Genomic DNA, 16,764 nt, shown 5'->3' with positions numbered 1-16,764 from the left:
TGACGTCTCGGGGCCGCGAAAAGCTGGTATCGCGCTTCGGGCTCCTCTGACTCCGAGTCGCCGAGACATGGTGAAGGGCGACGGCGCGGACGGCGACGTCCTCCGGGACGACTCGAAGGACCGGGAGACGAGAGACATGGCGGCCGACGGGGACGACGGAACGGGGCCGAGGGCTCGCTTGACGGCGGCCGCCACGTCGACGGAGAAGCCGGAGACGACCTGTGGCCCCAGGAAGGGCGAGGCTCCGTCGCAGACCACCAAGGGGAACAACTGTAAGCTCGTGAGTCGTCCTCTGGAGGGCCCCCAGGACGAGAACGGCGGACCCTGCTGGGGCAACCTGCCCAGCGTCATCCTCCTCGAGGTCTTCTCTTATCTACCGCACGAAAGTCGCATCGCAGCATCTCAGGTAATCTTGTGCTTAAGGTAATACTATATATATGAAATGTGCAAATATTTATAACTTTTCTTAAAACTAGGTACACCGAATTATTTCAAATTTCAGTACGTGATTATGAAGGACGTAAAGAAGAACGTAATGCTCATGAAATTTCAGTTTAGTGAAAGAGTCATTCTATATATATGAAGCGTCATAATATTTATACAATATTCTCCAAACTGGGTGCACCGAATCGTTGGGAACTTTACATGTGATTATGGAAGGTCTAAGGAAAACCGTGAGGCTCATGAAATTTCAGGTTGTTTACCTTAACCGGTTAACTGCATTCAATGTGTATACATGCCAATAACCCATAATGTTACAGTAAATTCCACCGTTAACAGGTTATGGCGATACGAACGGGTCATTCTATATATAAAAATGTAAAAATATTTATAACTTTCCTCAAAATTGGGTACATCGAACCATTTCAAATTTCAGTGCGTGATTATGGAAGACGTAAAGAAGAACGTGATGCTCATGAAATTTTAGTTTAGTGAAAGAGTCTTTTAGAGACTATATATATAAAGTGTCAATATATTTATACAATATTCTCCAAACTGGGTGTACCGAATCATTGGGAACTTTACATGTGATTATGGAAGTCCTAAGGAAGAGCGTGAGGCTCATGAAATTTTAGGTTATTTCACTTAACCGGTTAACTGCGTTCAATGTGTACCCATATCAGTAACCCATAACGTTATAGTAAATTCCACAGTTAACAGGTTATGGCGATACGAAAGGGTCATTCTATATATAAAAATGTAAAAATATTTATAACTTTCCTCAAAACTGGGTACATCGAACCATTTCAAATTTCAGTACGTGATTATGAAGGACGTAAGGAACAACGTGATGCTCATGATATTTCTGGTTATTTCACTTTACCAGTTAACTACATTCGTCGTGTATATATGTCGGTAACTCATAATGTTACAATAAATTGCGCAGTTAACAGGTTATGGTGATGCAAAAACGTCATTCTATGTATCAAAATGTAAAAATGTTTATAACTTTTCCCAAAACGGTGCACCGAATCATTGGAAACTTGATCACGTGATTATGGAAGGCTCACAAAAGAATTTGATGCCGATGAAATTTCTGGTTATTTCACTTAACCAGTTAACTGCGTTTATCGTGTATACATGTCGGTAACCCATAACGTTACAGTAAACTGTGCAGTTAACAGGTTATGGTGATTTGAAAGGATCATTCCATATATCAAAATGTAAAAATATTTATAACGTTTCCCTAAACTGGGTATACCGAACCATTTAAAATTTCAGTACGTGATTATGGAAGTTTTACCATGGAAGGTACCCCAGGTCAATCTCTCCGATTTGACTTCTTTTATAATGTGTTATAGTAGACATTTAGCTGCAGCTAAATTTTTGCTCTAAAAACACGCGTTAGCCGCAGGACAATCTAGCATTCTCTTGCAATCATTGGTGAAAGTATGTACCACATTTTAATACATACCACCTCTTAAGGGGATATGAAAATGACATGCGAAAGCTCCATCGTTCATAAAACTTTTCTACGAACTGGGTGTCTCAAAACGTTTCATACTTTAAAACGTGAATATGGAGACCCTAAAGTAGGTCCTGAAACTCGCGAAATTTCATTTTTTGTAAACTATTTTTAAAATACATACAAACAAATTTCAAAAGAATTTGATGAGTTTCAGGACCTTCCTTATAGTTTTCCTATTCACGTTGTAAAGTTTCAGACTATTCAGTAAACCGAGTTGGGAGAAAAGTTTTATAAACAAAACCTTTTCGATGCCACTTTCACATCACCTTAAGAGGACATGAAAGGCGCTAAGAAATTTAATCGACGTGGATAAAGTAAAATTCATCTATACCCTTTTTGGCAGGAATGCCGTTTTGAATATTCAAGGGGGAGCATGAGCTGGTGCGTCCCATTACCAACATTTATATTTATGTTGAAGTCTTTTACGATCTACGTTAAGAATGATACGAACTGAAGGGTTCTATATATCATTTCGGGAAAGTAATGATAAAAAGATCGACGTAAAACGGCTGAAATCCCATGAATTCATGATTCTTTATATTTCGACGAACCACCGTCGCCATCTGTGACGTTTAGCTGCAACTAAATTTTTGCTTTAAAAACACGCGTTAGCCGCAGGACAAGCCAGCATTCTCTTGCAATCGTTGGTATTTACCGCGTTAAAATGTATTAAAGTACATACCACCTCTTAAGAGGACATGAAAGGCGCTAAGAAATTTAATCGACGTCGATAAAGTAAAATTCAGCCATACCCTTTTTGGCGGGAATGCCGTTTTGAATACTCAAAGGGAACCATAAGCTGGCGCGTCCCATTACCTACATTTATATCTATGTTGAAGTCTTTTACAGTTTACGTTGAGAATTATACGAATTGAAGGGTTCAATATGTCATTTCGGTAAAGTAATAATAAAAAGATCGACGTAAAACTGCCAAAATCCCATGAATTCATGACTCTTTATATTATAACGAACCAACGTCGTCATCTGTGACGTTTAGCTGCAACTAAATTTTTGCTTTCAAAACACGCGTTAGCCGCAGGATAATCCAGCGTTCTCTTGCAATCGTTGGTGAAAGTATTTACCACATTTTAATACATACCACCTCTTAAGATGATATCAAAGGCGCTGAGGAATTTAATCCAGCTGGAGAAATTAAAATTCATGTATACCCTTTCTCGGGGGAACGTCATTTTGAATACTCAAATGGAAACATAAGCTGGCGCGTCTCGTTACCGACATTTATATTTATGCTGAAGTCTTTTACAGTTTACGTTGAGAATTATACGAATTGAAGGGTTCCATATGTCAGTTCGGTAATGTAATGATAAAAAGATCGATGTAAAACTGCCAAAATGCCATGAATTCATGACTGGTTATATTTGGACGATTCAACGTCGCCATCTGTGACGTTTAGCTGCAACTAAATTTTTCATCTAAAAACACGTGTTAGCCGCAGGACAATCCAGCGTTCTCTTGCAATCGTCGGTGAAAGTATTTACCACATTTTAATATATACCACCTCTTAAGAGGATATGAAAGGCGCTAAGAAATTTAATCTATGTCGATAAAGTAAAATTCATCTATACCCTTTTTGGCGGGAATGCCGTTTTGAATACTCAAGGGGGACCATAAGCTGGCGCGTCCCATTACCGACATTTATATCTATGTTGAAGTCTTTTACGGTCTACGTTAAGAATGATACGAACTGAAGGGTTCTATATGTCATTTCGGTAATGTAATGATAAAAAGATCGACGTAAAACTACTGAAATCCCATGAAGTCACGATTCTTTATATTTCGACAACCCAACGTCGCCATTTGTGACGTTTAGCTGCAACTAAATTTTTGTTCTAAAAACACATGTTAGCCGCAGGACAAGCCAGCATTCTCTCGCAATCGTTGGTGAAAGTATTTACCAAATTTTCCCATCTGACTCTGTAATATTCCATTTCTACGGTATTCTAAATTGTTCGAGGCAGGTCCTGAAACTCTTTATTTTCGATTCCAGGCCGTCAAGAAGCGTAAAAAATCGAAAACGTGTGAATGAGTGTGTATGAATAATGAAATTTCATGAGTTTCAGGACCTGCTTCAGCGCCTCCATATTCCCGTGGGAAAATTTGAAAGGAATCGGTATCCTGAATTCGGAGAATACTTTCTCCAACGATTTGACTTCTCACAAGGAAACATTCCCAAGTGTTCGCCGCCCATCTTATTGATTTTCATATATGTTGAAGAACACAAAAATCTAAGAAACACGTGTTTTTGTTTTTATCTGCAATGGTCCACATTTAAGGTGAAATGAAACACGTCGAGGAACTTGCTCGACGTCGATAAAGAAGATCTTTCTAAATGCCTACGTTGCCGACGTTCGTCTTTATATTGACAGCTGTGTCAAATTATATTGGATACTGTATCAAATGGCATACTCCACCTGTCGTTTTTTTACAATAAATATCAAGAAATCGAAGTAAAACTCCAGAAATCCTCTGGATTCGTGCTTTCCGGGGCCTTAATTAACTGAAGAGGGACCCCCTGCGCCATCTGTGATTTCCAGGTCAATTAAATTTTCCCTTCGAGACTTCGTATTCCCATCGTTTGGGCATAGAAGCGCACACAACACTTTTTTTGCCTTTATCCCGTTCAAATGCGAGTTTATCGATTACCAGAGTGTTCTAAATTGTCGTAAAAGTGTCCTGACCCTTTCGTTTCTCATATCAGAACCTTCGATAATTGTATATCGATCGAAATATAAGAGTTCAACGCCATTTGGGTTCTGGTCTGGGCTAAGTTAAAACATTTTTACAAAAATCCAAATTTTGAATGTGTCAGGACAATTCTTAGATGGTCAGGAGCGATGTGTCAAAGTTTCGGACAGTTTCGTCCAATACCCTTAAAAAAAAGTGTTGTATTCGAATTAACTTATTTGAAGGGGGTTTCACTTCACCTTAAGGTGAGGTGAAACACGCCGAGGAACTTGATCGACGTCGATAAAGAAGATTTTTCTAATTGTCTACGATGCCGACGTTCGTTTTTGTATCGACAACTGTGTCAAATTATATTGAATATTGTACCAAATGGCATACTCCACCTGCCGTTTTTGTACAATAAATATCAAAAAATCGAAGTAAAACTCCAGAAATCCTCTGGATTCATGCTTTCTGGAACCCTAATCGACTGCAAAGGAACCCCCTGCGCCATCTGTGATTTCCAGGTCAATTAAATTTTCCCTTCGAGACTTCGTATTCACATCGTTTTGGCATAGAAGCGCACACAACACTTTTCTTGCCTTTATCCCGTTCAAATGCGAGTTTATCGATTACCAGAGTGTTCTAAATTGTCGTAAAATTGTCCTGACCCATTCATTTCTCATATCAGAGTTTTCAATAATTGTATATTGATCGAAATATGAGAGTTCGACGCCATTTTGGTTCTAGTCTGAGCTAAGTTAACAAATTTTTTCCAAACATCCAAATTTTGCATGTGTCAGGACAATTCTTAGATGATCAGGAGTGATGTGTCAAAGTTTCGGACAGTTTGGTCTAATACCCTTAAAAAAAAGTGCTGTATTCGAATCGACTGATTTGAAGGGGGTTTCACTTCACCTTAAATGTGAACCATTGCAGATAAAAACAAAAACACGTGTTTTCACCGTCATTGATGACAATAAATTTTATTCGTGGATCGTGGACTGAGTTTATGAATGTTACTAATGTTTTCCTTCATTCGTAGGTTTGCAAGAACTGGAGGTATGCACTCTTCCACCCGACGTTCTGGAAGAAGATTACGTTCACGCTAAAGGACGAGGACAACATTTCTTGGGCCAGGTGAGGAGAGGGGGATCATATTGAAAGAGAATTTCAAAATAAATGTATCTCTAAAATAACGTATCCAGTTCGATATAGCGACTGGGAATAGTTTTTAAATTAAGGCGAAGTGAAACACGTCGAGGAACTTGATCGACGTCGGTAAAACAGGTTTTTCTGAATACCTATTGTGCCGGCGTTGGTTTTTATACGAACTGCCACGTAGAATTGTATTGAGTATTGTACTAAATGGCACACTCCATGTGTCGTTTTCGTACAATAATTATAAAGAAGTCGAAGTAAAACTCCAGAAATCCCCTGGATTCATGGTTTCTGAGACCCTAATTGACTCCAGAGGGAACCCCTGCGCCATCTGTGATTTCCATGTCAACTAAATTTTCACTCCGAGACCTTGTATTACCATCGTTTTAGCATAGCACCTCGTAAGACACTTTTTTTACCTTCATTTCATTCAAGTTCAGTTCAGTTTCTCGATTATCAGAATGTTCGGAATCGTCGTACAATTTTCCTGACCCTTTCTTTTCTCATATTAGAGCCTTCAATAATTATATATCGACCGAAATATGAAAGCTCCACGCCGTTTTGGTTCTGGTCTGGACTGAGATAATTATTTTCAAAAGTTCGATGCAATTCCCTCAAAAAATAGTGTCTTATTCGGATCGAATGATTTGAGACTGGTTTCAGTTCTCCTTAATGTTGCCGGCGTTCATTTTTATATTAACAGTTGCGTCGAATTATATTGTGTATTGTATTAAATGGCACACTCCATGTGTCGTTTTCGTACAATAATTATAAAGAAGTCGAAGTAAAACTCCAGAAATCCCCTGGATTCATGGTTTCTGAAGCCCTAATTGACTCCAGAGGGAACCCCTGCGCCATCTGTGATTTCCATGTCAACTAAATTTTCACTCCGAGACCTTGTATTACCATCGTTTTAGCATAGCACCTCGTAAGACACTTTTTTTACCTTCATTTCATTCAAGTTCAGTTCAGTTTCTCGATTATCAGAATGTTCGGAATCGTCGTACAATTTTCCTGACCCTTTCTTTTCTCATATTAGAGCCTTCAATAATTATATATCGACCGAAATATGAAAGCTCCACGCCGTTTTGGTTCTGGTCTGGACTGAGATAACGAATTATTATCAAATTTCGATGCAATTCCCTCAAAAAATAGTGTCTTATTCGGATCGACTGATTTGAGACGGGTTTCACTTCCCCTTAATGTTGCCGGCGTTCATTTTTATATTGACAGTTGCGTCGAATTATATTGTGTATTTACTAAATGGCATTCTCCATGTGTCGTTTTCGGAAAAATAATTATAAAGAAGTCGAAGTAAAACTCCAGAAATCACCTGGATTCATGGTTTCTGAGGCCCTAATTGACCGCAGAGGGAACCCCTGCGCCATCTGTGATTTCCGTGTCAACTAAATTTTCACTCCGAGACCTTGTATTACCATTGTTTTAGATTAGAAACGCATAAGACACTTTTTTTTGCCTTTATCTCGTTCAAATGCGAGTTTATCGACTACCAGAGTGTTCTAAATTGTTGAAGAATTGTCCTGACCCTTTCGTTTCACATATTGGAGCCCATTAACTATTGTACATTGATCGAAGTATGAGAGCTCAACGCCATTTTGGTTCTGGTCTGGGCTAAAGTTAAAAAATTGTTGGAAAAAATTCAAGTTTTGAAAGTTTCGGGTTAATTCCTAGGTGCTCACGAGTAATGTGTCGAAGTTTCAGACAGTTCTATTCAATGCTCTTAAGGCGATGTTAAAGTGGCGTCGAAGAGGTTTCGTTTATAATACTTTTCTCTAAACTCGATTTACCGAATAGTGTGAAACTTTACAACGCGAATAGGGAGACTATAAGGAAGGTCCGGGAACTCATGTAATTTCAATTCTTTTCAAATTTGTTTATAGGTATTCTAAAAATAGTTTATAAAAAATGAAATTTCGCGAGTTTCAGGACCTACTATAGGGTCCCGTATTCACGTTTTAAAGTATGAAACGATTTGAGACACTCAGTTCGTAGAAAAGCTTTATGAACAATTGAGCTTTCGGATGCCACTTTCACATCCCCTTAAGGTGATGTCAAATTGGCGTCGAAAATGTTTTGTTTATAAAACTTTTCGCCCAACTCGGTTTACCGAATACTTTGAAACTTTACAACGTGAATAGGTAGACTATAAGGAAGGTCCGGAAACTCATGAAATTTCAGATCTTTTCAAATTTGTTTATAGGTATTCTTAAAATTGTTAATAAAAAATTAAATTCCGCGAGTTTCAGGGCCTACTATAGGGTCTCCGTATTCACGTTTTAAAGTATGAAACGATTTGGGACACTCAGTTCGTAGAAAAGTTTTATGAACAATTGAGCTTTCAGATGTTGAAGCGGTTTTGTTTATATAACTTTTGTCCCAATTCGGTTTACCTAATAGTTTGAAACTTTGTAACGTGAATAGAGAGACTATAAGGCAGGTCCTGGAACTCATGTAATTTCAGTTCTTTTCAAATTTGTTTATAGGTATTCTAAAATAGTTTCTAAAAAATGAAATTTCGCGAGTGTTAGGACCTACCTTAGGGTCTCCATATTCACGTTTTAATGTATGAAACGATTTGAGACACCCAGTTCGTAAAATAGCTTTATGAACAATTGAGCTTTCGGATGCCGCTTTCACATCCCCTTAAGGTGATGTGAAAGTGTCGTCGAAGAGGTTTTGATTATAAAACTTTTCTGTAAACTCGATTTACCGAATAGTGTGGAACTTTGTAACGTAAATAGAGAGACTATAAGGAAGGTCCGGGAACTCATGTAATTTCAATTCTTTTCAAATTTGTTTATAGGTATTCTAAAAATAGTTTATAAAAAATGAAACTTCCCGAGTTTCAGGACCTACCTTAGGGTCTCCGTATTCACGTTTTAAAGTACGAAACGATTTGAGAAACCCAGTTCGTAGAAAAGCTTTCTGAACAATTGAGATTTCGGATGCCACTTTCACATCCCCTTAAAAGAAAGTGTCTTATTCGAATCGACTGATTTGAAGGTCTCACTTCACCTTAAGTCTTCGCCCATGTATATTTTTCACCTTGTGTAATCGATGATCATTTATGTTGGGCGATTAGGTTCCTTGCAAACTGCTTTGGCCTCAGTGTACGAGAAGCCACGATACGTTGCGATTCTCCTGGGCGATGCGTCGGCGAGGCTCTGTGGATATTGAAGAAGTTGAGCAGCAACACGCATTTACGTAAATTATTCTTGGAGCCCAGCAGCTGCGCTTTTGAATGGACATGTCGACGTGAAGACAACAAAGACGAAGGGTACTAGAAGGAATCATTATATTTTCCTCAGTTACGGTTAAGATGATATGAAAGGCGCTGAGAAATTCAATCAACGTCGACATATTAAAATTCATCGATACCTTTTTTGGTGGGAACGTCATTTTGAATACCCAAGTGGTAACAGTAGCTGGCATGTCTCGTTACCAACATTTATGTTGAAGTCTTTTACAGTTTACGTTGATAATTATACGAACTGAAGCATTCTGTATGTCATTTCAGAAAAGTAATGATGAAGAGGTCGGTGTAAAACTGTCGAAATCCCAGGAATTCATTATTTTAACGACTGTTTAGAACCTATGTCGCCATCTGTGACGTTTAGCTGCAACTAAATTTTTGCTCTAAAGACACGCGTAAGCCGCAGGTCAATCCAGCATTTTCTTGCAATTGTTGGTCACATTTTAACACATACCACCGCTTAAGAGGATATGAAAGGCGCTAAGAAACTTAATCGACGTCAATGAAGTAAAATTCAGCTATACCCTTTTTTGGGGGAATACTGTTTTGAATACTCAAGTGGGAACATAAGCTGGCGCGTCTCGTTACCGACATTTATATTTATGTTGAAGTCTTTTACAGTCTATGTTGATAATTATACGAACTGAAGCATTCTGTATGTCATTTCAGAAAAGTAATGATGAAGAGGTCGGTGTAAAACTGTCGAAATCCCGGGAATTCATTATTTTAACGACTGTTTAGAACCTATGTCGCCATCTGTGACGTTTAGTTGCAACTAAATTTTTGCTCTAAAGACACGCGTTAGCCCCGAGACGAGCCAGCATTCTCTTGCAATTGGTGGTCACATTTAAATACATACTACCGCTTAAGAGGATACGAAGGGCGCTAAGAAATTTAATCGACGTCGATGAAGTAAAATTCAGCCATACCCTTTTTAGTGGGAACGTCATTTTGAATACTCAAATGGGAACATAAGCTGGCGCGTCTCGTTACCGACATTTATATTTATGCGGAACTCTTTTACAGTCTACGTTGAAAATTATACGAATTGAAGCATTCTGTATGTCATTTCAGAAAAGTAATGATGAAGAGGTCGGTGTAAAACTGTCGAAATCCCAGGAATTCATTATTTTAACGACTGTTTAGAACCTATGTCGCCATCTGTGACGTTTAGCTGCAACTAAATTTTTGCTCTAAAGACACGCGTAAGCCGCAGGTCAATCCAGCATTCTCTTGCAATTGTTGGTCACATTTTAATACATACCACCGCTTAAGAGGATACGAAGGGCACTAATAAATTTAATCGACGTCGATGAAGTAAAATTCAGCCATACCCTTTTTAGTGGGAACGTCATTTTGAATACTCAAGAGGGAACGTAAGCTGGCGCGTCTCGTTACCGACATTTATATTTATGCGGAAGTCTTTTGCAGTCTACGTTGAAAATTATACGAACCGAAGGGTTCTATATGTCATTTCGGTAATGTAATAATAAAAAGATCGATGTAAAACTGCCGAAATCCCATAAATTCATGACTGTTTTTATTTTGACGAACCAGCGTCGCCATCTATGACGTTTAGCTGCAACTAAACTTTTGCTTTAAAAACACGCGTTAGCCGCAGGACAATCCAGCGTTCTCTTGCAATCGTTGGTGAAAGTATTTTCCATATTTTCCCGTCTGACTCTATCATATTCCATTTCTACGGTATTTTAAATTGTTCGAGCAAGGTCCTGAAACCCTTCATTTTCGATTCTAAGCCTCCAAGCCGCGTAAAACATCGAACACGTGCCCGGAAGGAAGGTCCTGGAACTCACGTAATTTCAATTCTTTTTGTTTTCAGATGCAATTTGTATTTCAAACATCTTTGTTTATACGCGTTCTAAAAGTAGTTTATAAAAAATGTAATTTCGCGAGTTTCCAGGAGACTCATTTTGCCGCCAGTTGTTAATTCCGATGTATGTTTAACAGGCGTCAGATTTGTACGCGCATAATGGAGGCTTTGCTGGATATCGTGGAGAATTCTAATCAACTGGAGGCTCTCGGTTTCGGATGTGCCGAAGACTTGATGGCGAATGCTGGAGCGATCCTCGAGCAGCTGCAGAACTATCACGCCAAACATCTGACACATCTCAGCCTTGCCTCTGTCAAGGAAGATCCCGATCACTATGCCCTCCTGGAGCTGGATTGCAGCGCCTTTAGATCCTTTGTAAGATTATCCGTGCTAACGATAGATTACGATTACGTTAGTGACACTTTACTCAAGGCATTGGACAATGGTACGATGGAGAGGCTTGTGATTCATGTGCATGGCCTAGAAGAGGATCACCCTGGGACTACGAACAGTGCTTGGCTGTTGTTCCGGCAAAAGAAGTGAGTATGACTCTTAGTTAACATCGAAAGGATCGGTGAATGGTTAAGGTGAAGTGAAACACGTCGAGGAACTTGATCGACGTCGATAAAGAAGATTCTTCTAAATACCTACGTTGCCGACGTTGGTTTTTATATTCAGAGCTGTGCAGAGTTATATTGGGTATTGTACCAAATGACATACTCCACCTGTCGTTTTCGTGCAATAATTATAAAGAAATCGAAGTAAAACTCCAGAAATCCTCTGGATTCACGGTTTCTGAGGCTCTAATTCACTGCAGAAGGACCCCCTGCGCCATCTGTGATTTCCAGGTCAACTAAATTTTCACTCCGAGACCTCATATTTCCATTGTTTTGGCATAGAAGCGCATCCAACACTTTTTTTGCCTTTATTCCGTTCAAATGCGAGTTTATCGATTACCAGAGTGTTCTAAATTGTCGTAAAATTGTCTCGACTCTTTCGATTCTCATATCAGAGCCTTTCTATAATTGTATATTGATCGAAATAAGAGAGCTCGACGCCATTTTGGTTCTGATCTGGGTTGAGTTAAAAAATTTGTTTAAAAAATCCAAATGTTGAATGTGTCAGGACAATTCTTAGATGATCAGGAGTGACGTGTCAAAGTTTCGGCCAGTTTGGTCTAATTCCCTTAGAAAATAGTGTTGTATTTGAATCGACTGATTTGAAGGGAGATTCACTTCACCTTAAGATTGATCGACGTCGATAAAGAAGATTTTTCTAAATACCTACGTTGCCGACGTTGGTTTTTATATTCACAGCTGTGCAAAGTTATATTGGGTATTGTACCAAATGGCATACTCCACCTGTCGTTTTCGTACAATAATTATAAAGAAATCGAAGTAAAACTCCAGAAATCCTCTGGATTCACGGTTTCTGAGGCTCTAATTCACTGCAGAAGGACCCCCTGCGCCATCTGTGATTTCCAGGTCAACTAAATTTTCACTCCGACACCTCGTATTACCATCGTTTTAGCATAGAAGCGCATACAACACTTTTTTTGCCTTTATCCCGTTTAAATGCGAGTTTATCGATTACCAGAGTGATCTAAATTGTTGTTAAATTGTCCTGACCCTTTCGTTTCTCATATCAGAGCCTTCGATAATTATATATTGATAGAAATACGAAAGCTCCACGCCATTTTGGTTCCGGTCTGGACTGAGATAACGAATTATTATCAAATGTCGATACAATTACCTCAAAAAATAGTGTCTTATACGGATCGATTGATTTGAGGCGGGTTTCGCTTCTCCTTAATGTTGCCGGCGTTTGTTTTTATATTGACAGCTGCTTTTAACTATATTGGGTATTGTATCAAATGGCATACTCCACCTGTCGTTTTTGTACAATAATTATAAAGAAATCTAAGTAAAACTCCAGAAATCCTCTGGATTCACGGTTTCTGAGGCCCTAATTGACTGCAGAAGGACCCCCTGCGCCATCTGTGATTTCCAGGTCAACTAAATTTTCACTCCAAGACCTCGTATTCCCATTGTTTTAGCTTAGAGGCGCATAAGACACTATTTTTTGCTTTTATCCCGTTCAAATGCGAGTTTATAGATTACTAGAATGTTCTAAATAGCCTTACAAGTGTCCAGACCCTTTCGTTTCATATATTAGAGCCTTTAGTAGTTGTATTTCGATCGAAACATGAAAGCTCCACGCCATTTTGGTTTTGGTCTGGGCTGAGTTAACGAATTATTTTCAAAAGTTCAATTCAATAGCCTTCAAAAATAGTGTCTTATTCGGATCTACTGATTTGAGGCGGGTTTCACTTCTTAAGGTGAAGTGAAACCCCCTTCAAATCAGTCGATTCGAATACAACACTTTTTTTTAAGGGTATTAGACCAAACTGTCCGAAACTTTGACACATCACTCCTGATCGTCTAAGAATTGCCCTGATACATTCAAAATTTGGATTTTTCAAAAAAATTGTTTAACAGCCCAGACCAGAACCAAAATGGCGTCGAGCTCTCATATTTCGATCAATATACAATTATCGAAGGCTCTGATATGAGAATCGAAAGGGTCAGAACAATTTTACGGCAATTTATAACACTTTGATAATCGAGAAACTCGCATTTGAGCGGGATAGAGGCAAAAAAAGTGTTGTATGCGCTTCTATGCCAAAACGATGGTAATACGAGATCTCGGAGTGAAAATTTAATTGACCTGTAAATCACAGATGGCGCCGGGGGTCCCTCAGTAGTCAATTAGGGCCTCAGAAAGCATGAATCCAGAGAATTTCTGGAGTTTTACTTCGATTTCTTTATAATTATTGTACGAAAACGACAGGTGGAGTATGCCATTTGGTACAATACCCAATATAATTCGACCCAGCTGTCGATATAAAAACCAACGTCGGCAACGTAGGCATTTAGAAAAATCTTTACCGACGTCGATCAAGTTCCTCGACGTGTTTCACTTCACCTTAACTGGAAGTGAAAAGCGCCGAACTAAAAGACATCTCCGTGATATCTTACGGATAACTTTGTCGGCAACTTATCCGTAGGTGAAAAAAATCGAGTATAAGTCAAGATTTTCCCTTTTTCAGTCCTCGGTGTGAACTACGATTGAACCTGGTGCACTCCTACGTCGCTGTCACCGTCCTGGACTCCGACATCCTTCGTCCGGCGATGCCGTTGACGCATCTGAAGGTGCTCTTCTGCGAAAACGTGAACGTTGGTGCACTGCACAGACTATCAGGGTGGTATCCAGATTCGCTGAAGTCATTGATATGGATAGACTCGTTAGATCAATCGCAGTACTTGCCTCCGACACATGATCCAGATGAGCCAGATAGGTAAGCTCAGATGATAACGCGATATCTCAGCCTCTCTGACACGTTAAGGGTTTACACCACTTTGACCCACCCAAAAATTACGGTTTTTCAATTATTATTTTTTTTTTTTAAATTAAAACGTTTTTATCCTAATTAAAGTACAGTAAGGTAGTGCACTACTATTAAGCAAAAAAATGCTTCTTTTTGTATTTTTTTTTATTTACAAAAATGGCGGCTTGAAAGGCGATTTACCGGAGCGCTGCGAAAATCGATGATCGTGCGGTGGGCACGAATTTTTGTTTAAGAATTAAAACGTTTTTATGCAAATTAAAGTACAGTAAGGTATTGTACTACTATTAAGCAAAAAAATGCTTTTTTTTTGTATTTTTGTTATTTACAAAAATGGCGCCTTGAAAGGCGATTTACAGGAGCGCTGCGAAAATCGATGATCGTGCGGTAGGCGCGAATTTTTTTTTTAAGAATTAAAACGTTTTTATCCAAATTAAAGTACAGTAAGATATTGTACTACTATTAAACAAAAAAATGCTTTTTTTGTATTTTTTTTATTTACAAAAATGGCGGCTTGAAAAGCGATTTACCGAATCGCTGCGAAAATCGATGATCGTGCGGTTGGCACGTTAACTCAGTCCAGGTTTAAGTTAGAACAATAATCGAAAAAGAATTAGTATCTATAGCCCAAAAGCTAACGAAATACGTAGCCGTTTTCAAAAATATGCATTTTTCACAAAATGGCATCGATTTGAAAGGAAAGATACATATTTTGCCCTAAATTTCCTTAATTAATGTTGCATAAAAAATGCGAATATCAATACATTGAAAAAATCATACGTATTTCGCTAGATAAACATATCACGAATAAACTAAAAAAAGAATCAAGACGATTGATTGAAAATTGGCGGAGCTAGAGTGCCCACCGATTTTTAAAATGCAGTTTTAAGAAAAACGCGTTTACACCTATACACCTGCCCACCGCACGATCACCGATTTTCGCAGTGAGCTAGTTTAATAGTAGTATAATGCCTTACTGTACTTTAATTTGGATAAAAACGTTTTAACTCTTAAAAAAAAATTCTTGAAAAACCGTAATTTTTGGACGCGTCAAAGTGGTGTAACCCCTTAAAACGATATCAAAGGCGCTGAGAAATTTAATTCAGCTCGAGAAATTAAAATTCATCTATACCCTTTTTGGTGGGAACGCCATAATTATTTTTTTTTCCCTTAAATTGAGAAAATTATATTTTTCATTTATCGTTATGAGAAAGCCTTTCCAGTTGGATTGGTTAAAAAATATTATGTTCTTGTGAAACTGCCAAAACGCCCCTTGGCATGCATTACTTTGGATGGTGGTTTAAGGTGAAGTGAAACACATCGAGGAACTTAATCGACGTCGATACAGAAGATTTTTCTAAATACCTACGTTGCCGACGTTGGTTTTTATATTGACAGCTGGATCGAATTAGGTTGGGTAATGTCCTAATTGGCATACTCTACCTGTCGTTTTCGTACAATAATTATAAAGAAATCGACGTAAAACTCCAGAAATCCTCTGGATTCATGCTTTCTGGGGCTCTAATTGACTGCAGAGGGACCCCCTGCGCCATCTGTGATTTCCAGGTCAATTAAATTTTCACTCCGAGACCTCGTATTCCCATCGGTTTGGCATATCACCGCATAAGACACTTTTCTTGCCTTTATCTCGCTCAAATGCGAGTTTATCGATTACCAGAGTGTTCTAAATTGTCGTCAAATTGTCCTGACCCTTTCGATTCTCATATCAGAGCCTTCAAGAATTCCATATCGATCGAAATATGGGAGCTTGATGTCATTCATTAACTTTAAGGTGAAAAACACATCGAGGAACTTGATCGACGTCGGTAAACAAGATCTTTCTAAATATCTACGTTGCCGACGTTGGTTTTTATATTAACGACTGTGTCGAATTATATTCGGTATTGTACTAAATGGCAATACTCCACCTGTCGTTTTCGTACATTAATTGTAAAGAAATCGAATCGTCGAGATATACTCATATACCACCTAGATCCGTTGTTTTCAACCGATGTATAAATGTTTATTGGCAAAAAGCAAAAAACACGTATTTCCTCATTTCTCGTGAGCAATCACATGGCGTAAGTAGAACTTAAGTAGGAGGGCTTGCTTAATAGATATTACAAAAAAATTTCGCCCGAAGGGTAGTTTACCCCCTTGAGGTGGTGTAGCATTCCTGGACAATATTGGTTTTTCACCGTCTTTATACAGAATACGTTTATGCCAAGTTTCGTCGTTATATTGACAGCTGGATCGAATTAGGTTGGGTATTGTACCAAATGGCATACTCCACCTGTCGTGTTCGTACAATAATTATAAAGAAATCAAAGTGAAACTCCAGATATCCTCTGGATTCATGCTTTCTGGGGCTCTAATTGACTGCAGAGGGACCCCCTGCGCCATCTGTGATTTCCAGGTCAATTAAATTTTCACTCCGA

General features: G+C 38.7%; 1 protein-coding gene across 1 annotated transcript; it reads left to right on the top strand.

Moving 5' to 3' along the window:
- On the top strand, window positions 1-14,278 carry LOC105704290 (F-box/LRR-repeat protein 3; the record flags this gene model as incomplete). The annotated part of the gene is made up of 5 exons (XM_023433131.1): window positions 1-406; window positions 5,700-5,794; window positions 8,919-9,113; window positions 11,058-11,459; window positions 14,030-14,278. Coding segments are annotated over exons 1-5 (1,280 nt in total), but the record flags the coding sequence as incomplete, so codon positions are not given.
- Window positions 14,279-16,764: the final 2,486 nt, after the last annotated feature.

This window comes from Orussus abietinus, unplaced genomic scaffold, assembly GCF_000612105.2.
Source record: "Orussus abietinus isolate OABI.00-Male unplaced genomic scaffold, Oabi_2.0 scaffold444, whole genome shotgun sequence".
In the NCBI taxonomy this organism is placed as follows: Eukaryota; Metazoa; Arthropoda; class Insecta; order Hymenoptera; family Orussidae; genus Orussus; species Orussus abietinus.
Note: the sequence above shows the minus strand (reverse complement) of the source record. Positions and strands in the feature narration are given on the sequence as shown.